This window comes from Camelina sativa, chromosome 2 (genome assembly GCF_000633955.1).
Source record: "Camelina sativa cultivar DH55 chromosome 2, Cs, whole genome shotgun sequence".
In the NCBI taxonomy this organism is placed as follows: Eukaryota; Viridiplantae; Streptophyta; class Magnoliopsida; order Brassicales; family Brassicaceae; genus Camelina; species Camelina sativa.
In genome coordinates this window covers 24,208,518-24,233,578 of record NC_025686.1, presented here as the reverse complement: position 1 = coordinate 24,233,578, position 25,061 = coordinate 24,208,518, and the positions used below count along the sequence as shown (strand labels likewise).

Below are 25,061 nucleotides of genomic sequence, written 5' to 3'. Positions count from 1 at the left end.
TTTGAAAACAAGTTTCAAGAGATGTCGACTATTCTTGGCAAGTAGCTGAGTCAAAAGATGATGAGTTAGGCTTTTCAATGTGACTAGAGAATTGGAATAGAAGTATAGAGGGTACAATAGGAGAGAGTGTCCATGAGAGCAAGGATCCTTAACATGTTGATTGAAATTGAATTGTGCTTGTGTTTTGATGCTTTACATGTGTGATAAAACTGTTTTAGAGCAAATCTATAAGTTTAGGAGGATGACAGACACGAACTGAGTAACAAGTTTCGAGAGATCTAGACTTTGCTGGGAAACTAGTGAAGTCCAAAAGATAACGTATTAGGCATCTTATTGTGTGGCTAGACAATCCATGAATCGTATTAACTTCATACAATTTCTTTTTTGTTGTTTTCAGGGAAACAAAAACAGATGAAGAAGGGTTACTGAAAAGGAACCGTATTTTAAAGTGTTACATACGAAGGAGGTTTAAACGCATGAGATTAACATGAAGTATGAACACTCCAAGGAGAGAGCATGAGCATCCTCAGACAATTTTGTCTCCACGAATTCTGTTTCAGAATCTTCGGGCATGAAAATGTTGAGATTTTACTATTATTGTTTGTGTATAATAATCTTAAACTGGGAATACAACCCCCACAAAGGTGTCGAAATATGTTAATTAGAAGAAAAGAAAAAAAAAAAATTGAAGGAACAAATGCTTACCTCTCTTCTGACACTTTGATAATATAATCTAAGCAAAGAGGAAACATGTATTACTAAGCAAAGTATTATATGCCCCTTTGTGAATTGTGATCATAAATTATTCAAATTTATTGCTATCAATTATAGGTGCCTTGAGACATCTAACTAAATCGAATCGATCATGTGAACATGCAGAAGAAAACTAAATCCAATAAAACCCTTCACCAAAGAAACAAGTTTTATATCAATGTTTTAAAGATTTCTCTTCTCTCCAAAGGTTGTATTTTAATTTATTTAAATTTTTAGATTTCATCAACGAATAAATACAAATTTCAAAAATTGTAAAGTATTTACAGAAGTAAGAGGACCCACGTGAACGACCCCATACCCATTTGAACACCACTGATACCCCCAAAAATAATAAAATCAAAATCTCAAAGCAAGAAACTTTTCTTTCTTTAAAGATATTTTTATTTCCCCATCTCTCAATTATTTTACAGCTTCCTTTTTTTTTGTTTTTGTGTTCCGAGGAAAAAGCAAAAAGATGGGTTCTTCTTCTTCTCTTCATCTTCTTGGCATCTCAGTCTCCGCCATTTTCTTTCTTGTTCTTCTCTTCCTTCAACAACCAGAACAATCTTCTTCAGCCATTATACTAAGCTTAAAGAAACGCCATGGAGGAAGCTCTGGTATTAGTAGTAGTAGTAGTGGTAATCAGTACAGCTCAAGCAGACCATCAGCTGGTTTTCAAGGGAACAAGAGCACTTGCACTCTCTTCCTCGGCACTTGGGTTCGTGACAGCTCTTATCCTCTTTATAAACCGTCGGATTGTCCCAACGTCGTTGAGCCTGAGTTCGATTGCCAGATGTACGGTCGTCCTGACTCTGACTACCTCAAGTATCGTTGGCAACCTCAGAATTGCAATTTACCCACGTATGTCTATTTGACTCACTCCTCTTCTTCTTCCTTCTTTCTGTTATAATGGTTAATCTTGAAATCTGAATTTTTGGACTTAGTTTAGTAGTCAAAATGTATTCTTTTTGCGAACCCATTTGAAAGGATTCTACTTTAGTTTCGTCTCTGTTGGGTTATAGTGTGTAATTTCTGGTTTGCACAAATGGAATAGGTTCAATGGTGCTGAGTTTCTATTAAAAATGAAGGGCAAAACCATAATGTTTGCGGGTGATTCATTGGGGAAGAATCAATGGGAGTCTTTGATCTGTCTCATTATGTCATCTGCACCTTCCACTCAGATCGAAATGAGAAGAGGCCTTCCTCTCTCCACCTTCAGATTCTTGGTAAGTGCTTTCTTCTTGTTCTTCAATGTCTCTTACTACGTTTTGTGTCTTAAATTCTATAAAAAACTGTTCTTTTTGTATGTTTAGGATTATGGGATAACCATGTCGTTTTACAAAGCTCCGTTCTTGGTGGATATAGACTCTGTTCAAGGCAAGCGAGTTTTGAAACTAGATGAGATCTCTGGCAATGCTAACGCGTGGCACGACGCTGATCTCCTCATCTTCAACACTGGTCACTGGTGGAGCCACACTGGAAACATGCAAGGGTAAAGTTAAAAACACTTCCAGTTATTTGATTTTGTTGTAATGTCAAAAAGTGTTTTATTTGCTTATACTATTGATCTCTCTCTTTGTGAACAATAGATGGGACTTAATTCAATCAGGCAATACTTATTACCAAGACATGGACCGTTTCGTCGCAATGGAGAAAGCACTTCGTACTTGGGCGTATTGGGTTGAAACCCACATTGATAGATCCAAAACCCAAGTCTTCTTCCTCTCCATTTCTCCAACACACGACAAGTATAACTCACTCTATCTCTCTCTCTCTCAGTTTCTCAAAGTTGTTAAATTTGGAATCACTTCTGATGTTTTTGAAACCACTTGTATGTGTGTTTTGTGATTGATCAGCCCGAGTGACTGGGCGGCACCATCGTCTACGGGATCCAAGAACTGCTACGGAGAAACAGAACCGATTACAGGAGCAGCTTACCCAGTGAGTTCATACACAGATCAGCTAAGATCAGTGATCGTTGAAGTGCTTCAGGGAATGCACAATCCGGCTTTTCTTCTCGACATAACGCTTCTCTCTTCGCTTAGAAAAGACGGTCATCCGTCAGTCTACAGCGGTCTCATTAGCGGTTCGCAGAGGTCTAGACCAGACCAGTCAGATTGTAGCCATTGGTGTTTGCCTGGTCTACCTGATACATGGAACCAGTTATTATATACGATTCTCTTCGTTTAGCTTGTTTTAATTTTTTAGTCTCCTTTCATCAAATTATTCAGTTAGTAATATTTTTAACACATTCGAAAAGAATCTTTAAGATTACGGAAGCTTTCAATTGTATAAACTCTTGAGGAAATTATCTTTCTAATGATCTATAATCTTAATTTCATGCAACAAAGCAGAGTGACAACAACATACTTCAGCTAAATAAAGGCAACGACCGAACAAAGCATAACCTTATTGGGCCTTTTAAAAAATAATTATTTGGGCTTACAGAAAAGCCTTTTAGGGTTTTGTTTTTCTCTTCCAGAACCTTTCTTGTATAAATAGAGGAAGTTCAATTTGATAGTTAAATCAACAAGTCGATTTCTAGGGTCTTAGCAGCCATCAATAAAAAAAGTCAGTTCACATAGGAGCTTCTGTTTTGATTCTGTAGTTTTCGTAAGTTTTGAGATTCTCTTTATTTGTTACTGGGTTTCTTGGTTTGGTTCTCTAGTGTTTTTTTCTCACGGTTTTTCTGAATTGGCTTCATCAGATAGTCTATGTGGATTTGTTCGTTCCCATATGATTCGTTCCCTTGAAGCAAAATTAATCGTGTTGCTTTCGTTATTTATATATATATTCTCCCTAATATATCTCAGTGATTTTGTATTTATACAAATCTCGTTGATGTTGATGTGGGGAGAAAACACACTTGAGCAGCTATATCATATACTTTAGTATCCGGATTTAGTTTTTTTTTGTTTGTTATAGATTGTTTTGGAAGAACAGTGATGAGTTATTTTACAGACCTGTAATGATTGCGGTAATGATCGCATTTCATTATGAACATCTAAGGGACTGAGTTCTTCTTTCTTTTTGAGATCTTATTATAATTTTATTTTCTTTGTACTTGGTGGTTTTTGTTTTGAATCTGATAAGAGAGAGGCTGATGAAGATTAGATATAATGGTTACTGAAAATTTCAGTGTTGAAATATTATCTTCTTGACTAGGACGGTCTGAGGCTTCTTCTGTTTGATTTTTTACTAATCTTGATTTGAGGAATTTTCTAGGAGCTAAAATATAGCTTTGAGTTGTGGATGATGAGCACAAATATCAAAAAAACAGTTATCCCTGTCTGAGGATTTTAATCCCATTGATGATTGATTTGTAATCTGACATAACAACACATTCCACAAGACACGAATATGATGTTCATGTTAGAATGGTGTTGACTGAAGGACGTTCTAAGGCTTCTGTCTGGTTTTTAAAATATCATGGTGTCGTTTGATTTGAGACTTCTATCAAGGAAGTTTGGTAATTGGGTTGTGGATGATGAGATCAAATATGAAAAATACAGTTATCCCTGTCTGAGGATTTAATCCCGTTGATGTTTCATAATCTAATCTGACATACCACCCAATACCAGTTAGTATCATTTTGCCTTTGCTATTTTGCTTGTTGACCATACTGTTACATAAGTAACACAAACACGAATATGCCTAGTTCAACTGTTACAATTGGTAGTTCTAACAGCACAAACACGTAGCTTCGTTTATCTTTATATCTGGCATCTATTTTTGTCACAGAATTTTTTTGTGATTTGATTAAAAATACTCGGCTGATTATGATATCGGACTTTGAATGAAAGATAGCCTTAAAACAAGAAACCGATCATTATCGACAATGGAAAACGTGTCTACGTACCACATGTAAAGATCATAGCAAAGGTAATTTAAAGAGAAGGCAAAATTGGATACAAGAAATTATAAAAGAATTCAACTCCTTATATCATTGCATTTCCAAAAGTTATATGAGACGTTTCCAAATTCTATTACCGTTTGTGGTACACAATGTTGAGATAAATGAGTAACTACTTATGTGCTCTGTACTTTCAAATTGGTACACACTACTTCTTTACATTGTGGCAGTCCTATGTACTTGTGTATTATGTTATTGTACTTGTGTTGTATCCAAATGTTCATATATATAATACTATTGATTTTCGTATGTACATATCCGGATGGTATATTTTGTATACAACTCACAGTTCTATCATGGTTATCAAATGTCATCATCCACACAATACAACATAACTACATAAGCGATCATTTTCAAGATATAAAGCGTAAAAAACAGTGACAGAAGGCAGTCAAAAAACAAACAAAAAAATCAGATGCATCAAGGATGGAAATCATTCATGAGCATCTATATAAAAAGATAAAATATGCACACACTCTTATAGTTATCTTAGAGAATATATAATACTTCAATATTGTACAGTAGCTTTTTAAGTCTTTGTGGATTAGCTAGTCCAGGAAATAAGATACATCACTTTATGCATTTTGTGCTGTGGCATTCCTTAGCCATATTGTCTTCTTCTCTTCCTTTCAGTGGCGTCGTCTAAAATGACTTCACTTTTAGCTATATGATTATGATCTACATCAAAATCAAATCAAGTATTGTCGAATTTGGGACTTAATGGGCTTAAATGGCCAATGTTAAAGGCATATTAGCCCAATAAATAAATCTGAAGCCTAACTTTTGGGTTATAAAGTTTTAAAAAACCCTCGTTCCCGATTTTTTTCTTCTTCTGGTTCTCGAAACTTCTTCTCTCCCCCAATTGAACAACCAAAAGTTGCAAAAGCAGACCAACAACTCACTTTTTCACAGTTCCAAAGATGGCGAGCACTGAGCCAGAGCGTGAGAATCGCGAAGAGGAAACCGAAGTCCACGAAGATGAAGACACCGGAGCTCAAGTCGCTCCGATCGTTAGGCTTGAAGAGGTTGCTGTCACCACCGGCGAAGAAGATGAAGACGCTGTCCTCGATCTGTATGTTTTTACTCATTCTCTTACTCTATTCGTTTCCGATATCTTTGCTCTGGTTAGGTTTTAGTGTCGTGGAGTTTGATTGAGATGTCTTGTTGTTGTGGTGGTGTGGTAATTGATTTATAGGAAATCGAAGATGTATCGATTCGATAAAGAAGGGAACCAATGGAAGGAGAGAGGAGCTGGAACTGTTAAGCTGTTAAAGCATAAGCAGACTGGCAAAGTTCGACTTGTTATGAGACAGTCTAAAACCCTAAAGATCTGTGCCAATCACCTCAGTATGTTTTCGCTAGTAACCTTTTTCTTCTCATTTCTGCGTTTCTCTCTTGTTTTGTATTATCTAAAGTTGTGTGGGATTGTGTATCTTGTGCAGTTTCGTCTGGGATGACTGTTCAGGAACATAGTGGTAATGAAAAGTCTTGTTTATGGCACGCTACTGATTTTTCTGATGGCGAGTTGAAGGATGAGCTTTTCTGCATTAGGTTTGCTTCCATTGAGAGTAAGTTTGCTTGTTGAATCCCGCTGCATACTTACTTGTTTTCAACTAGGAGTGATGTGGTTACATCTGTTTTGTCAAGTCGTAATTTGTGCTAGTTGAATCAGTGTGGAGTTTTGAAAATTACCCTTTATAAGACTTTAGTTATAAGTCTTTTTTCTTTCATCAAGTACTTATAGACAGCTCAAAACAAGAACCGTTCTGCTTTTGTAGTGTCGAGACTTAAGAGTCTTAGAATGTTGCTTCGTACTGTAATTCTATGGGTACATAGTTGTGTAGATGACTTGTGAAAGTGTAACTCTTGATCGGCCCTTATGATTTAACTGCCATTGTCTAAGACTCAGTTGGTTTCTTGAGGTTGTTGATATTATCACTAGACATAAAACAAAATGGTTATGTGATCTGTTTGATATTAAACAACTAGCATATTCGTATTTATGTTTACATTAGATGTAAGATGATGTTACTTTGCTTTGCTGTGAGAGTTGGCATTTGCAAGAGTAGGCATTTTGCATTTCTACCACTTGTCGTAGTCTGCGTCAACTCTTTGGTTTTAGATTCTCCTGTGGCTAACTAATAGTGTTGAATCAACAGATTGCAAAACGTTTATGGAGAAGTTCACTGAGATATCTGAAAGCCAGCAGCAAGTAGGAAAAGAGAGCACAGAGGGCGATGAAGCTGCTGGTTTAATAGAGAATCTCACGGTTGAAGAAAAGAAAAGCGAGCAGAAAGCCAAGGAAGCAGAAGAAAAACGCCCTGCAAAGGAAGAGAAAGATACAAAGAAGGAAGAAGAGAAGAAAACGGAGGTGAGCACTTGAGTTAAAAAAGTGGTTGTTGTTGGGATCACAAGTGCTTTGCGTCTGTTTTATATAATATATATATATACTTGGCACTGAGAGCATGATGGTAGCTTCAAAAGGAGTCATTCTCCATTGTCATCTCTCAAAGTTTTTTTGAGTCTTTGCCCTGTGTTAGAGAATGGGAACCTATTTTCTTGTCTTTTTACGTTGTTGTAAGTGTTTGACTATTCTGTGGTCTCTTTACTTCAGATAATAGTATTTCTCATCGGATTATTTCATAAATCATCCGATATAGATTGACCATTAGATTCGACTTTCGTGAATGACATACATGTTGGTGTTGCTGCAAAAAAAAGGGGATAGGAATGTGGTGGTTCTGACAAGTGAAAACTAGTTGGTTAGTTTAGGAGCCAGTAGATTGGACCATAAAGCTTTAAACCCAAAAAATACGAAAGGCTCCACCACAATAAAACCATGTTTTAAGCACTTATCTATCTCCATTTATTTCCTTCTGACTATGAGCTGTTCCTGCTAGCTTGCATATATCTAATTGCACCTTTTATGTCCCATTTCTAAGTACACTTTTGTTTTTTTCTTTCAATTTCATCTTCACATTACCTCTAGTAACTGGATGTATGATACTTCATACTTTATTAATGGTTTGATGTAAGAGGTAACTATTTCTTACTACTACATTGTAGTCAACTGTTATACTTGCTACTATTAATGGCGAAAACCCAAACCAGGCCGAATCAGAATTCATTAAATCAAAGCTGAACCAAGTTTTGATAATAGTTTAAAAAGATAAAATCAATAAATCACATTTTAATTAGATATATGCAAAAAAAAAATACTATTAAGATATAATCGTAACTACACTTAATTTTGTTTACTATACCAATTTCTCCAAAATTAGAAAAATTCAAAATACTCGAACCAAACCAAATGGAGGAACTGAATGCATAAAGCCTACAATTACAACATGACCAAACAAAGATAGGTCAAAAAGAAATAAAGAAGGCTAAATGCTTGGAAGTTGGAAAAAGGCCCAAAATAAGGAGTAGGTGCTGTTGGCAACTGCAACTGCAATCCTTATTTTATGGGAAGAAAGAGTCACTTTTGGTCAATAAAATTCATAGACTCTAAATCCCCTCACATACACCTCTCACTCACCTATCTAACATTTATATCTTCCTTATTATTTCCATGACTGCCATTTTCTCTCACACCTATTGACAACAATTATTATACCACTCAAGTGCTATACCTCCATTTATATGTGAAATAATGCAAAAAAAAATAACAAAAATAATGAAAACTCTGATATTATATATACATATATGGAAACATGTCTGACCCTTAGCTAATCGAAAGTTAAGAAACCTAATTCTATTACTCTATGCTTATTTGAGAAGTGAACAAAAAGTTGTCACTAAAAATTCATATGGGGATTTGTTCTTTTTTTGGGGGTAAACTCCGTGGCCTTGAGGAGTCACTTAATTTTAAAGATTTTGCAAGTTTCATCAAAGACCATCCTCGGCTCCTCGTGGTTAGGTCCTGTGAACATCGAATATATCTATAGTTCGCAGGTATATAAAGATATGATACTATAATACGATATGTTCTTTTTTTATTTAAACGAAGAACTATAGTAGTATTAGAATAAGATTGTGATTAATAGAGAAACGTGTAAAGAGGTTTTGATGAAAAAATTGCATAGCGTTCCTCGTCTTCTACTTTTGCTTTATGTTCACGTTAAATCTACCCATTTCTCTCCCTACTTGCCTTCTTTTCTAAGCTAACTTTCATGTGACCTCCATTACCTACTTCTCTTCTATTATTCTTTAGTCTTATTTGTTTACTTCTTCATCTTACGTATAATTTAATTATTCTTGCGACTACAAACAAAATTCTCCGATTCTTCCACGATTTATAGGGGATGTGTTCTGAAAAAAGAATGTAAGCGACGAGAAAAGAACATTTAACAAATCTTTAAAGAAAACAAATAATCGTTCAAATGCGTTATATGACATATCTTTTCTATACTAGATGACAATATAGGAGATATGTTATCTGAACGTAAAGATTACCTGATGTATTGAGACTATTTTGTTTGTTTAGTGATAAGGAATGTGGATATAGTTAATGGAGAGATACAAAAACAAACCCCACCCTTTCTTTTAAACTCACAACCTCCTCCAACTCTCTATTATTTTGGTTGCAACCACAACACACACTAAAAGACGAAAGGCCCACAACTTTCCCAGCTGCTGCTAGTACTTCTATACACATCACATTTCATCAATATTCCAAACAAAGATTATGCATTGATATAATACTAGTACATATTGACAAACTGGAAGACAATTGGTTCGAGAGACGACTGAGTTAGTTACTTTCTTTCAAATATTCTTAAATTTTATAAATTTATTGTAGACCAAATATCCTGATTTTATGGGTTTATAAAATAAATGAGAATTGACTACTAATCTACTTATTTATTTTGTCTCTTTAGTTTTTTTTATACGTGATTTTGATTTCCCCTATAGCAATACACTTTTACTTTATACAGATATAAATAGTTTAACTCTCAAAACAAATTAAAGAAATCATAATGAGCTGATCCGAGAGAGAAAAGAAAAGAAAAGTCTCAGAATAAGCAAAAGATGATTATGAGGGAAGAAGAGGGAGAAGAAGACGTCTCAATGAGTGTTAAAAGCAGTCTCTCAAACTTCCTCAAGATCTTATCTTCTTACAACTCCAATGTCCTCTTAGCTGCTCTCGTCTTCCTCCTCTTAGTCGTCCTCTTCGTTCTCCTTCTCCATTTCTACGCTCGCTTTTTCTGGTCTCCCTCTCATCAAGATTTATTATCCTCAGCCGCTAGACGCCGCCGGAGAAGACGACGTAGTAGTAACCGGAGAAGAACAGTGACTACAACAAGAATCATACCTTCTCTCCCACTCGACGTTGGAGGAGTTAATACTCCTGCTGCTGTTACAACAAACGATGACAAAGGTTTGGATTTGTCAGTGATATCTTCGATTCCTCTGTTCATTTACGAAGGTGACGAGGATCAAGATGAAGAAGAAGAGGAGTGTGTGATATGTCTTGGTTTGTGGGAAGTGGGAGAGTTTGGAAGAAAGCTAAGAAATTGTGGACATGGGTTTCACGTAGAGTGTATAGATATGTGGCTGTCTTCTCATTCCACTTGTCCTCTCTGTCGTTCCCCTGTTCTCTCCTCCTCCGTTGAAGACAACCTCAAGCCGGCTGTTGAATCCGTCCAAGAAGAAACAGAGGTTAGATTGCAACTGTCTCAAGCCGGAGAAGACGATCGGAGATTCTCACTGTCTCTTGCTGAGATGGAAGATTGTGATCACAAAACAGAGGTTGACGACAGAGACCGTAACGGAGTTGGAGAAGGAGAGGTTAGAATTGAAGTGTACGATGATGAGGAGGAGATCGACGGTGGAGGGTCATCAAGAGGTGATCGGAGGTCAATGTCAATGACGTCATCAGCGTCATGTTCGTTGATGAGGATGTTAAGTTGTAGTAGTACTAGTAGTAGATCGGAGCGTAACAAGGTGTTCCCGTCGGCGACGCAAGATTCGTCTAAGTAAACAATATTATATACTACTATAGATTAATGGAAAAAGTTGTTGTGTTGTGAACAGTTTTGGAAATGGAATATGAATAACCAACCAAAAGCATTAAAAAAAATACAAGCATGAGGTAATATATTTGATTAAGCTCTTGGTTGAATCTTATGAGATTATGATTACATCATGACGTTTGTTTATTATGTCATCAAATAGTTCTGCAAGTAAAGGCCATGTAATCTTTAATTATGTTATCATTTTCAATTGGATCCCATGTAAAATCAAGAGTTGTGATGCCAAAAAAGTAAGTAAGAAAAATTTATTAAAAATTTCGAAGAAATGAAAAAGAAGTAGAAAGCGACAGTGAAAAAATGTGAGAGAATCTCAGAGGCCTACATCATCACTCACTTCTCATTTTGGGGGATCAAAAGCATCTACTGTTTAACTTATTGTTGCAAACTTAAAGTTATGCTTTTGTATTTTCCATTATTTTTGGCCTCTTCTTCAACCTTCCATATACAGTTTCATATTCAGTAGGACACCATGCTTTGAAGTTTTATTAAGACTAGTCAATTTCATGTACATTACATCATCGATCATAGAACAAAGAGATAATAGAAAACGAGTGATGAATTACGAGAAACGTTAACTATATAATGACCACAATCTATATTAACCTTTTAGTGATCAATCAAAGTATAAATTCCCATATAATGAGCTGAGAGGTTGTTTTCAAAGTTTACTTTTCGATTGCTTATTCTAACACTCTTTGTACTTTTATTTTAGACATGACCCTAAAATTTCTCACATTAACTCAATTATTCCCCAAAGACAAAAGTTAAACTATTCACAGAATGGGAAACCAAGAAGAGAACAAAATCGGTGGGAGTGAGTGATGAGGTTGATAAGCTTTCCAACAAATGTGAAACTATTTCTATATCCCTCTTGAATCAACTGTCTCTTTCCTGTAAAAACTGTACAATACAAGACACAAGACTAGGCTTTTAATGAAAATTTTAATCATCGTTACCTTTGACCTAAGGCTATGTAAATCTAAATGACACTTGTGAGTAACATTCTATGCATCCAAGAATGTGTAACTAGAACGAGTGAACAACAATCCATTTGGGTTAGCATAGAGTTGTGGTGTTAATAGAGTTGCTTACGATGTAGCTGCTTAAACTAGATGATATTGAAGCAGAGGGAGAGCTTAAAAGTGCAGAGGAATAGAGAGGTAACGGAAAGTTACTTACCTGGGAAAGCTCTGTTTCTTGTCTGAAAACAAACAGTTTTAAAGTGATGTATTTGAATTCCTCCTTATAGGTTTGTCGTGTCCAGAGCTCTGTGGAATAGTTGGACAAATTGAGGGCGAGGAACAGCGATATGAACAGTAGCGAAACCAAAATTCAAGGGCAAATAAAGCGTAACTTAGTAGTTTCCACTAGGAAATTGCTTTGACAAGAAGGAGCAATTTTAACAAAACAGTTTCCCTTTTATTAGTCTTTCAAATAGGCACCAAGATTCTCTAACTAACTGAAGTGCTGCTCATTAAGGGGAACAATGAGTAAGTATACCTTATTCATTGTTAATGAGTAAGATTCTCTAACTACCAGAGACTACTACTAGTACTGTCTATCAAAGTTACTACTAAGTTTCCAATTGATGTCAAAAATACTAAGCAAGTGATAGGTAGTGCTTTGTCTGAATCAGCTACCTGCGATCTCCATGTCTACTCATTGACTTGATGGTTCCTTCATCGTGGTACACTCCAAGGTGATCCTTATTATATTGAGTCCAGGTACAAGAGATGCAAAAAGCGCTCCTTGGATTCCATAACTGAAATAATTTGGTAACTGGGATTAACTAGGTGAAGCTGAAATGCCAAGGTGGTCCTATCAAAATCCGACCCTTTCATTCCATATTATTACCTGAAGAGCGGCCAGCAATGCATAATATATGCACAATCTTCCGGATGAGTTTCTTAAGAAAATAAAAAAAAGAAATAACATCAATGTCAACCGCAGATGTCAAACCAATGCCTCACTCAATAAAATCATGAAAGTTCAGTCTGTCTTGATTGAATCAGACAGCCTGTGGCTCTTATAAATTCAATGGATGGTTCTGAGATGATCACAATAAGGCCAGTGAAACAAAATCCAGTAGCCGAAGACATACATACATGTGTTAATCATTAAAGAATATTTGCTAAATCACCAGTTACAAAGTCCAATGTCCAACAGCACAATAAAGAAGCTAACTGTGTCATTCCTCTGCTCTAAAGAGTCTAAACCAAATTACATGATGAAAACAAACAGTGACTGAAATAATCCATATGAGAGACACATAAGAGAAAGAAAACAATTAAGATATGTGCATGTAGACTCACACCAAGAAATAATCCCTTCAAAAGTATATAGCAAACAAAAACAAAGCATGCCACATTTAAGCTCATATATCAAAATTTCTGAAATATGATCGTCTCAAAACAGAACCAACATCGCAATTTTTTTCGGTCAATCTTATATGCTATGCTAACAGTAATCTTATAGGGATCTAAACTGTAATTAACTTTAACCTATTTCCCTTATATGTGTAATTGTCAATTTATCAATGATTTAAGAAAAATATAGTCAGCCCTTATATGGTACATAAAAAGCCCTCGACTACCATCAGAAATCAAATACAAGGATACCGGTGTCCTGTGTCTCTACAAATACTCTGACCAAACCCTGACCTGATCTCAGCATGCGTGTATATGAGCTTAAATGTGGAGGCCGTTAACTTCAAGATTGAGGCAAGCAAGATTTCTCCTCGCCCGTGAAAATCTTGCTTATCGACCGTTAGAGATGTCAATTGGGCTCAGAGACCATGGGCTGTCCAGGTCCAAATTAAATTGGACCGGTTATGATCATAACCAAATTTGAAGTGGTCAAATGGACTTAAAACCATTTTAGCCCATAATAAATGGTCCAAACTAATTTGGACATGGACTGTCCAATAATTCTTCAAAATTAGGGATTGTAAAATTTGGGGGAAATTTTTTTTTTTCATTTTGTCAAAAACACGAAATTAGAGTTTCTATCTCTCCCCTCTTTCAATCCAATTATGAATTTATGAACTTTTATAATTATGAGTTTATGAAACTTTATAATTATGAGTTTATGAACCTTTAGTAAATTATGAGTTTTAAATTTTGGTTCAATCTGCAACCAATGGACAGACCAATTGGTCATGGTCCTATTTGGTTTGGACATATTTGGGTATGGGTGTATTTGAGCCTTGACCATAAATGACCATAAAATGTATGTGTCCAATTGGTCATGCCCATTTGGACATGGACAGACCAATTTACAACCCTATCGACAGTGATCCACTTGAATTTATGCTCAGGCTGCTTTTTAGGAGCCAACCGTTCCTACATAAAAGGAATACAACATTCCTGACTCTTAAACAAGAACAACAGACTTACAAGAGTATGACTGCTCTTCAAAGAAGCAAGTTTTTTTTTATAAACTGATTACGTGACCGCCATGAAACCATTATAAATTGATTCCTTTTTTTTCACCTAGGCATTAACTTCAAGAAAATAGCCATGAAACCCTTAAGAATCATGAAAACCTCCAAAATCTCAATCTCTCTCTCAAAACACCATCTCCTCCACTGGGGATGATAAACTTAAGGTTTTCATGGTATTTTTTTGAAGTTAATGCCTGGGGTAAAAGAAATAAGGAATCAATTAGAAGAGAAGCCATGATGAAAACTTGCAGGAAAGTAGAGATGAGAAGATAAGAAGTTTAGGAATCAATTGCTGGAATGCCACTTTGTGGAAAAAAAATATCGTGAATGCCATTGTTATATTTCTATTTATTTTTTAATATTTTTTTTAATTAAAAAGACCAAAAACCCATAAGAACTTTATACTTACAATTACCCTATTTTACTCCAAACACTTAACAATTTTCTTTCTCTTTTCTCTGTCGCCGACAGATCTACAAATCTAAGAAAACAAAAAGTTTGGTTTTCTTTTGAATCTCTCAGATTTCTCGTTCTTATTGTTTTGTGTGTGCCGTCATAGCCAAAACTTATCTCGGTTCTCTATTTGTTGCACTGGAGATGGTGATTTGCGGTGATGTTAACAAAAGAGAGGGATTAGAAGGAGAAGGTGGAGAATAACGGTAAAGATGGTGGAAGACGAGTTGGTGGTGAAGAGGAAAGATCAAGTGAAGGTTGGGTGAGATATGTGCACAATCGCTGCAAGAGAAGACAGTCCACGGTGGAGAATTGGCAAGCAGAGACGAGTTAGTGAGGGTGGCGGCGGTAGGGTTTACGATTTGTACCAGTTGTCCTATTTATTTTGTTAGTTATACCATTTGTATCAGTTGTACTATTATCTCTTAGTTATACCCTATTTGTACTAGTTGTTCTATTATCTCTTAGTTATACCAGTTGTACCAAACGTTATATATCTTTGATTGTATCATTTGTACTACTTGTTCTACTACATCTTAGTTATACCAGTTGTACCATTTGTTGTATATCATTCAGTTAGACTATTTGTACTAGTTGTTCAATTCTCTCTCAGTTGTACCAATTCGTCTGTAATTTTTTCATTAAGGGTAATTCGGGGATATCATATTTATTGGTGGCACTGAGATTACAAAGTGGCACACAAATTATTTTTTTCCCCAAAGTGGCATTCTAGCCCTGCACTCTTTAGGGGTGAGAAAACGAAAGAGATTTGAGAGGGTAATATAGATCGGTTCGATACTGAGTAATAAATTCCCCTTTCCGTAAAAAAGAAAAAAAAAAAAAAAAAAAAANAAAAAAAATTCCCTTTCCCTAATATTTTGCCCATTCTCGATTACCTCACTTGTTACAGAGAAAGAGAAAGAGAAGAAAAGAAGATTTGACTAAACGGCTTTTTCTTTTTGACGTAGAAACTTAATTTATTATTACTGTCTTATTCCAACTTTTTAGAGAGACTTGTCGCCTTTTTTTAATCTTAAGAGATTGAGTTATCAGAAATTTTTTGCTTCCAGAAGGTCCCACATAGTTCTTACTCTGTTCTATTCTAATCAGATTATATAGATTCTGGTTAATCTTTTACTCTTACTTTAAAAAAAAAAAAAAACTATGAAATATCTCATTCCTTAGATAAAAAGATCCTGTCCGTCAGTTTGAATTTCTTTTTATTCTTCATCTTGTCGTTTGAGTCACACTTGTTAAAAACAAATTATATGAACTGATGATACACATTGGAAACCGCGATCTTGTGGGGGATGTGGGCTACAGCCTATCGTTTTGAAAGTTTGATATCTTGATACGAATGATACTTGCGGTATTGTTTTTCTATATTATTAGATTAAAAAATTAGTGTAGTTTGTTAAATTAAATTAATACTTGCGGTATTGTCTTAAGTCAGCCACCAGTCCGACCTGTCAGAAGAGGCTTCCTCGAGCGGAACACTCAAGCCCTTTAACATATTGTAAGCAAGATTGAGTAGGTGTAAATATGCTTTCTTGTAGTCAATTGCATATTGGGACATGGCATATGGATTCCATCTTTCTTTGTGCTTGGATGAAAGAGTTATAGAAGATGTTGGAACCAACCAACCAGACAATATAATATTTTGAGCGGCTTATAATTTTTAAGTGGAAATTAAAAAGTCAACTTGGAAGTTAATGAGATCATCTTTAACAAACAAAAGAAAAAAAAGTTAATGAGAAACTTATACATATGGTATTGGCCCTGGAGAACCGATCCGAAAAAAAAAGTGTTATTATTATGGGAAATATCAGTAAAGACTAAAAGTTAATTTGGAGATTGGTAACTTGGTGAGCAAGTCACCTCCTCCTCTGTATTAGGTGCGTGTAGGGGTTTTTAAGTTGGAGAACAAAACCACCGATTCGTTGATTAGGATTTTGGTTTTCCTTCTCAAATTCTCTTGCTTTTCATTCATGTCTCTGCTTCACAAACAGCCCTTGAAGCTACCATGCTTCCGGAAACCTGTAATAGTACGATCCGCTCCTCCTCTTCGCTCTAACAATGGCTTAACTTCATTGACTCGAAATCCTCCTTGTGTCTTGATCTGTTCTGATCCTTGTGGAGGAGGTCGCGGAGAAGTCATGACTATAAGGCCTGGTGATGGTGTCCACGAATCCCTAGAAGCGTTTGAAAAGAGGTGGGCGAATGATGCTAAGGTACGAGACGAGTTGGATAGGGAATTGGGAGCGATAGGATCATCAAATGGATGGCTACCTACTTTGAAGGACGGCGTGTTGGGTCTCCGAGATATGAATATGAACGCGGAAGTAGATCCAAAACGCATTTTGCTGCCACCTCTTGTAACTCTTCCTCATTGCCAAACCCAATATGTCACCAATGTGGCCATGTCCTCCTCTCCCGAGGAAGAGGACTGCGTTGTGGCTGTCAAGTACTTGGGACCCCAACTTAGCTTTTGCAGACCGGCTCAGAGCAAGTCCGAGTGGATCAAAATCAGAATCGAAAGCCCCTGCTTCTTCTCCTCCCCTGTCATGTTTTCCAAGAAAGAAGGCATGTTTCGCATAGCAGGATCTGGAGGCCACCTCATCGGATCATGGGATCACCAAGAACATAGCAAGAAGCCCACGTTTCAAAGGGTGTGGTTTCAGAACCCCAAGATGACCGAGAAGCAACGAGACCTTCTGGATTCGTGCTACACAAGCGAACACTTGGTAGAGTCAGAAATCACGGGTGAAACTTTCATGGTTAAGTTGTACAAGAAAACCGCACTATAATCGAAGGTATTCCGACAATGCACACAGAAGCAGTAATGGTGTTCAAGATAGACGAAGTAGGAAACGCTGTTTACACTGAAGACATCGGAAATCAAAGCATTTACGTCACAAGTTCTGAAGCTTTATGTAACCTATTTAGCACCCGCCGTTGCTTGGGTCTACCTAACTATGTTATAATCAATGACGTCGACGAATGGAGAAATATCGAGCTGGCTGATCCAAAATGGAAGAGACGTCAGTCTTCCACTTAGCACTATCGCACCAGGTGGAATTACTATTAAGTCTTTATCTTTTTTTTTAAAAAAAAAAACTAAAATAACCTTATAAACACCAAATCTTTATGTTCTATTGTTCTCTGCATATGCTCCTGGAGAAGCTTTGCTCACATTTCATTCTTATTGATAACATTAAATAAAGAAATAAAAGGGAGAAGGTGACTTCTAAAGTTCTCTTCGTTCTGATCTCGAACTCTTTTCTTTGCTATGTACAATAACTTTGAGCTCAGTGTCTCCGTGCCATGCCTCTAGAGGAGCCACTTGATGATAAACCTTGTGTAGTGTTCGTTGGACTCTGCAATGATCTGTGACATAATACCTACTAGCTAGTGTCAAGAAACTGTGACAGAGGCGAGTAGAAAAAGTTAAAGCTATCGAGTCTAAGCATATTGCATATTAAAGCTCACTCTCGTATCGTATTGTATCACTTACTTGGGGGTCTATTGTTTCTTAATAACTTTCCAAAAGTCATCTTTAATCACTCCTAAAAACACTTTACTCTTTTAGAATCAACTTCTGTTCCACCTCGGTATATGTCACTCGGTATATGTGACTGTACTGCTACTGATCATGCGTCTCTCTAATAGATTGGTTTTGGATCATGGACCACGCCTTCGTATTGGTTGAACCCGGATTTACATAAACGCCTTCCTCTTGTTCCTCGTGTTGCTTCCTTGTCTTAAACGCCGTAACAGTCACCAGTCCGACCTGTCAGAAGTGGAGGCTTCCTCGAGTGGAAGACTCAAGCCTTTACCTGTTGTAAGCAAATAATAGATTTCGGCATATATATAGCCACAGGCCATACAACTAAGTGACTAACAACAACATGCATTGAGTGTCTTATTACAAATTGTACAACGTCTGTAAGTCGTCAAATTTCTCACTATTGAATAGAACATTACAACATTGGAATTTGAGGGGGAAAGGTACAAGAGATGCCAAGAGATGCAAAAACCGCTCCTTGGATTCCAGAACTGAAATAATTGGTATTTGGGATTAACTAGGTGAAGCTGAAATGCCAAGGAGGTCCTATCAAAACCGACTCTTTCATTCCGTATTACCTGAACAGCGGCAAGGAAAGCATAAAATATGCACAATCTTCCGGATGAGTTTCTTAAGAAAAGAAAAAACAGAAACAGAAAACTGCATTCTCTCATAGAATAATTTCATTATAGGTATCAATAGGAATCTAAAAAGAGAACCAAAAAAACTGAAAGAGATCAGATATTGTTTTAGATAAAATTCTGAAATATGATAGTCTCAAAACAGAACCAAGCATAGTTTGACTGCATTCTCTCATAGAATAATTTCATTATAGGTATCCATAGGAATCTAAAAAGAGAACCAAAAAACTGAAAGGTAAATAGCTAGATTCCATCTGCTCATCTGCTCATTCTTGTGTCCTTCACCACTAGCTGCTTTCCAAGTTGCAAATATGATCTTCCTTGGCCTTATGGGATCCATCCACCAAGCTAAGCATGCAAGTTTTTCCTCATGTACAACTGCTTTCCAACTGCAGTGAATGGAAAATATCAGAGAATGGACATGCTGGAATAGGAGCACCTTTTCCAATGTTGATGGTAACATCCTTGGGACGAATCATGAGCTCAATAGATCCCATCTGTATTAAAAGTATAATACGCATCAATTTACAAACGCACTAAGTCAAAAAAAAAATATATGCTATGCTAACAGTAACCTAGTTCCCTAATATGTGTAATTGCCATATTTAACCTCGACTACATGAGCTCACAATAATCTTATAGGATATGCTAAGCTAACAGTAACCTAGTTCCCTAATATGTGTGTAATTGCCATTCTATCAATGATTTCCATATAGCCATCGAGTACTATTGCCATATTTAACCTCGATCTCAGCATGAATGTATCCAAAAAAAAAATATTCAGCCTTAATTAATCTTACCTTTGGATGTTCTCCTCTACCGGTGAAAATCTTGCTTGCCTCAATCTGAAAGTTAACGGCCTCTCGTTTGACACCATCCACCAAGATCCACTTGAATTTATGCTTAACCAACCGTTTATATATTCAAAGAATACAACAGTTATAAGAAACTCTTAAACAAAAATAACGGTTACTGATAAGATATTGTAAAGGAACTTACACTAGTATTATTACTCTTCTTCTTCTTCTCTTCTATGACCCATTTGTAGATTTGGATGAAATCGGATGAAATCACAATACTCCAAGGATTTCACCCCAGTCTCTTCCCCAAAAGACTTGGACCAATCTGACCAAAAGTTCTCAGTGAACTTGGGCTTATGCAAAAAATGGCTCTCAATGTAAGAAGCAAAGAGGGTGGCCATCTCTTCACTACAAAAAAAAAAATGTTGATTGCATCACTTAAATAGTATCACAAAAATAAATGATATCAATTTAAATGACTTATTAATAAATGATGCATGATTATGTGTTTAGCATCAATTATTATTATTGATGTCGTAATCGAATAATTTGACATTAGTTCAATAAAAGTGACATAATTTTATTTGAATTTGCATCAATTCAAAAATATTTAACAGAAAATATAATTTACATCACTTAATATAATGACACAAATTTTATATCAATTAAATAAATAATACAAAACTGATATCAATAATAAAATGATGTTAATTCACACACATTCGATTTAAATTAAATAAATATATGTATGTCAGAATTTTATTATATCAGTTGCATATAACTGATGCAAGTCAATATTAATTTACATGTGTCAAACCTCAAAATATTCAATATTAATCTCTTTTATTCTCCAAGAATCAATTTATTGTTTCCATAAAAATCAAACATATATTACTATTTCCCAAAAAAAAAGTTTTATAAATTTCTATTTTAAATTATTTTAAAAATACGAAAATAATATTTTTAAAAATATAAATTATGTTTATTTTATTTTATTTATGAAAATATAATAAATACGTTCTCCACCTAATAAACCTGCAAAAATATTTTATTTTCAAAATAATTAATCATTATTTCACTAATATTTCTATAAATAATAATTATTAAAAAATTCTAAATATACAGAATCCGTGATATATTTATTTTTTAACAATTAATCAATATAATCAAAAATGTTAAAAAATCAATATTATCACAAATATTTTCCATAAATAATAATTATAAAAAAAAACAGATCTGTTTGGATTTTATATTTCTATTAAAGCTGTTTAAAAAAATAGAAATATTTTTTCCACTTTCTATACTACTACTCACGATCTTTGTAACTACTTAAAAAAATCTTTCTGATTATTTTAGGATGAAAGTGCTTCTCCATCAAAAAAAAAATTAGAGTGATCAAATCAACAACTTTTGTAGAAGTTCTTCTTTGAATGTCAACAAGACAACCACTGGTAAATCAAATTATGCATTTACAACACATCTTCAGCATATAATCATCACATCTAAAACATTTAAAGGTAAATCTTCTTTTCTTCTCCCTATTTTATATCAAGCTTTTTTGATAATCAAATATAGAATTCTAATTGTTCCTCTGTTATTTTTGTTTATGTATTCAAAAAATCTCAAGATGAAACAACAATGTCATGAAGACAATGGAAAAGAAAGGGAGGGAACAAAAACAATATGTGTTTCATATAACACTTATGAAGATACATATGACACTTCAGCAAGAAAAAAAAAACTCAGTTATCAATTTATGATCTGAGTTCATATCAGTTTTTTTTTATGTTTGTAATTCAACGTTGAATTTATGATCTGATCATTTCATATCAGTTTTTTTTTTCTTTTTGTTGAATCTATATTAAATTAGATGCATTGTATTTATGTTTATTTATTTATTTTGTAAATAACAATTTTAATAAAAGATATTAGTACAGATTTGAAAATATTTTAATAGATATCAAAGATAATTTTTTCATATTAAAATAATTTCGAAAATATTTAAAATAAATGAATCTGTTATTATTATTCAAACAAGAAATCTTTTATTAGTATCAGTTATTCATAAATGATACCAAATATTAAAATCATTTATAAAAACTGACACAATAATTTAAAATCATTTGTTATAACTGATTTAATATAACATCAGTTTGAAATAAATTGATGTAAATTATTTGCATCAACAAATAGTAAATCATTTTTTAAAGTGATACAAATTATATTTACATCATTTAAATCTAATGCAAATATAGAAAATAAATGATTTAAAACAACACATTTTGTTGTTGTGCTTCTTGCTCCAAAGTGAGCTCTACTGGTTGACCTTTGTATAGGAGAGGAACATGATGCTGCTTGTAGAGAGAAGGGAACAACAACCCTTTGTGACTGAGTGATTTCCATTGTTGGACTTCTTGAGAGCTTCCTTCAGAGCTTTTGTTCCTCTCTGAAACACTGTAGAAGGAAGCTTCATCGATAACTTCATTATCCACCAGAAATAGGAAGTCTTTCTCCAAGACGTGAATCTCACCCTCTTTAAAAGATAGGGGTATTACTTCAAAGAAGCAATTTTTGTTTTTCATCTTTTCTATACCACTGTGTTCTAGAAAAGCAGCTTCAAGATCTAATCACTACAAAAAAATGTGTTGTTTTAAATCATTTATATTCTATATTTGCATTAGATTTAAATGATGTAAATATAATTTGTATCACTTTAAAAAATGATTTACTATTTGTTGATGCAAATAATTTACATCAATTTATTTCAAACTGTTGTTATATTAAACCAGTTATAACAAATGATTTTAAATTATTGTGTCAGTTTTTATAAATGATTTTAATATTTGGTATCATTTATGAATAACTGATACTAATAAAGGATTTATTGTTTTAATAATAATAACAGATTCATTTATTTTAAATATTTTCAAAATTATTTTAATATGAAAAAGTTGTCTTTGATATCTATTAAAATATTTTCTCTATCGGTTGATGAAGATCTTGCCAAGTGAATCCAATGATGGTAGCTCACAGATGGTGAAGGAAGGAAGATATTTGAAGATGAACCATCAAATATGATGAATTGTTCAAAAAAAAAAAAACTGAACAAACTTTGCACCTACTACTATCCTGGATTATTTTATCAAGTCATTAAACAAAAAACTGAATAAAAAATTAACAAATCAACGTTAATCCATTTAACAAAAATCAATTTTTAGAAACTAACAAAAATCCATTTAACAAATTACCGTTAGTCCTAAAACCAAATTATATTAATTAGTTGTTCCCACTAAAGGCACTAAGGGGTATTAATTTGGGATTTAAGAGAATTTTAATGACTTAAACTAAAATCATGGAAAATGTAAAATGAAAGATTTTAGGTGATTGTTTAGAAAGTTTTTTTAAATCTTGCTAATTTGTTTTTCCTAATCTTATAAAAGTACTAAGTTTTAATTTAATTGTATATAAATACAATAATACAGTTGCATTCTATTTGTAGCGTATTATTTTAAAAGCGGTGACGAACCGGTTCGACCTTCTAAGCAATGATGAATGAACCTGTAGAAACATTTGTACGATGTTATGTTTATTATAGATACTTTTGTAATTTTTTTTATTTAATATATGTGCCCCGATGATGTGGCGCAGAACACGTCACTCACCATGTCTTGTAGTGGAGACACTTTCTGTTTAGTCTCATTCTCATACCTTTTTCATTGTTAAATCAATTTACTCTTTTAGATTGATTGGTTTTGGATCATGGACCACGCCTTCAACCCGAATTTACATAAAACCCCATCATCACCACGGTCTCATGACCAACCCCGGCCGGATTTGCCTTTGTAATGCATACGAACCACCAAGCTGATCGCGGCACAGTCGATCTCTTCTTCTTTAGCCTTCGATCGAAACAAAAACAATAATTATATTTCTTCGAAAACATTTCCATTGCTCCAAAGACTTCAACAATCTATACACAACTGTTGGAACGGTTTGATTGAGGATTTTGCAGTGTTTCTTTGATACTAGAGACACAGTTTGTAATTTTGACATAATGGTGCATATCTATTAATACACAGTATCGCAACACTCATTTCTGTGATTGACTACTTACTTTTCGATTTCCCCTTCTCTCTGAATATAAATAAACCTAGCAATACGATTTATACCAGTCTGGTCGAGTCAGTAACTAGGCACATTGCAGTCCAGTGTAAGCTTCTCTCGTACGTTGTGTTTCAACCTCCTTTTACGTTCTCTCGGACTGTGCCATTTGTGCAGTCCTCATCTGCGACACCAGGTGATCCACTTGCTAACTGGTTCTCACTAACAGAATTTGGATAAGGAGAATATCGTGGATTTGGGCTGTGTCGTGCGTACCGGTTCTGAGCGGCAGCTGTAGTGCTCCTGGTCGCCTTGGCGCGAGCTTTTCTTCCCTGTTAGATGATTGCCAAAGAAGACAAAACAAAAATGAGGACTAGATGCTCAATGAATAAACAACACATTTTGGAATAAGGGTACAGCTCTCGGGGAGAAGGAGGCATGCGACAGTTCACCTTTCCCATGCATTTTTCCAGATGAGGAGCAAACCTTCCTGCAACAATTTGTCGCCCACAGTTCATGCAATTGAAGACTTCACTAGCTACAGGAGGGTGAGTCTGACCAAATATATCAACAACAAATTTGGTGTTGGTTTCAAGGTTGTTGCTAGGATCAGCGACCTTAGCACGAGCTTCCACAGACAACCTCAACTCTTCTTCTACTACCTCCAAATCACGATCAAGCCCTAGTCGTGCTACTCGGTGACACTCAGATGCTACATCAGCAATCACTGAATCCACAAGATCAAGAAAAACTTGGGACGAAAGCTGCATACAAAATTAAAGAAGAAAGAAAGCGTAACTTCTTAACTTAGTAGTTTTCCACTAGGAAATTGCTTTGACAAGGACAAGGAGGAGCAATTTTAACAAACAGTTTCCCTTTTCTTAGTCTTTCACATAGGCACCAAGATTCTCTAACTAACTGAAACCTTGATCACTACCAGAGACTACTACTACTAGTCTATCAAAGTTACTACTAAATTTCCAATATCAGATTCTAGTAAAATTTGATGTCAAATGTTGAAACTGTGTTCAATAGCAGAAGACATATCATGTACACAGAAGAGAACGAATTCTATCATCAGATGAGACTAAGTGAACAAAATACCTCAGTATGAGAAGATTTATTACCATCTGCCCCAGACATTTGAATCCCTCTATCAATCGAGATGCACAATCATGTCTGGCAAAAAAACCCCAAAATCAAAACCAGATCGTAAATAATGTGACTACAATTAGACACTGAATCCTCCACGGACCGATGATAATCGATGACATGATCCCTATCTCTACCAGATTCGTTTTTTTAGAGGTTCGAAATCAATTTTATACAAACGAATCAAGTCTATATACATAAAAAAA

At 34.9% G+C, this 25,061-nt stretch overlaps 4 protein-coding genes and 2 pseudogenes across 4 annotated transcripts in view; 5 read left to right on the top strand and 1 right to left on the bottom strand.

Moving 5' to 3' along the window:
• Positions 1–737, top strand: part of LOC104735814 — a 12,283-nt pseudogene extending 11,546 nt beyond the window's left edge.
• On the top strand, positions 1,139–3,076 carry LOC104735804 (protein PMR5-like). Its single transcript, XM_010455661.2, has 5 exons — positions 1,139–1,614; positions 1,808–1,979; positions 2,067–2,245; positions 2,343–2,501; positions 2,610–3,076. Exons 1-5 carry the CDS (start codon positions 1,229–1,231, stop codon positions 2,941–2,943), a joined length of 1,230 nt encoding a protein of 409 aa, XP_010453963.1. The 5' UTR covers positions 1,139–1,228; the 3' UTR covers positions 2,944–3,076.
• LOC104735793 (ran-binding protein 1 homolog c) lies at positions 5,482–7,313 on the top strand. The gene is made up of 4 exons (XM_010455652.2): positions 5,482–5,738; positions 5,862–6,013; positions 6,109–6,234; positions 6,826–7,313. Exons 1-4 carry the CDS (start codon positions 5,587–5,589, stop codon positions 7,047–7,049), a joined length of 654 nt encoding a protein of 217 aa, XP_010453954.1. The 5' UTR covers positions 5,482–5,586; the 3' UTR covers positions 7,050–7,313.
• Positions 9,596–10,780, top strand: LOC104735784 (RING-H2 finger protein ATL63-like). The gene has a single exon (XM_010455641.2). The coding sequence runs from the start codon at positions 9,698–9,700 to the stop codon at positions 10,646–10,648; it is 951 nt and encodes a 316-aa protein (XP_010453943.1). The 5' UTR covers positions 9,596–9,697; the 3' UTR covers positions 10,649–10,780.
• On the top strand, positions 16,558–17,729 carry LOC104735776 (annotated as a pseudogene).
• The window catches only part of LOC104735765 (SAGA-associated factor 11 homolog), a 1,694-nt gene continuing 208 nt past the window's right edge, over positions 23,576–25,061 (bottom strand). The window contains exons 2-4 of the mRNA XM_010455618.2: positions 24,808–24,882; positions 24,156–24,467; positions 23,576–24,035 (exon numbers count right to left, since the gene is read on the bottom strand). Of these exons, the coding sequence (XP_010453920.1) occupies positions 23,838–24,035; positions 24,156–24,467; positions 24,808–24,846 (549 nt within the window). The 5' untranslated portion in view covers positions 24,847–24,882 and the 3' untranslated portion in view covers positions 23,576–23,837. The remainder of the gene's footprint in view (positions 24,036–24,155; positions 24,468–24,807; positions 24,883–25,061) is intronic.

Coding starts and splice junctions, on each gene's coding strand:
- LOC104735784 (XM_010455641.2), top strand. CDS start 9,698: ATGATTATGAGGGAAGAAGAGGGAGAAGAAGACGTCTCAATGAGTGTT.
- LOC104735804 (XM_010455661.2), top strand. CDS start 1,229: ATGGGTTCTTCTTCTTCTCTTCATCTTCTTGGCATCTCAGTCTCCGCC. Junction 1,615..1,807: donor CAGAATTGCAATTTACCCAC/GTATGTCTATTT, acceptor CAAATGGAATAG/GTTCAATGGTGCTGAGTTTC. Junction 2,502..2,609: donor ATTTCTCCAACACACGACAA/GTATAACTCACT, acceptor GTGATTGATCAG/CCCGAGTGACTGGGCGGCAC.
- LOC104735793 (XM_010455652.2), top strand. CDS start 5,587: ATGGCGAGCACTGAGCCAGAGCGTGAGAATCGCGAAGAGGAAACCGAA. Junction 5,739..5,861: donor GAAGACGCTGTCCTCGATCT/GTATGTTTTTAC, acceptor ATTGATTTATAG/GAAATCGAAGATGTATCGAT. Junction 6,014..6,108: donor GATCTGTGCCAATCACCTCA/GTATGTTTTCGC, acceptor TATCTTGTGCAG/TTTCGTCTGGGATGACTGTT.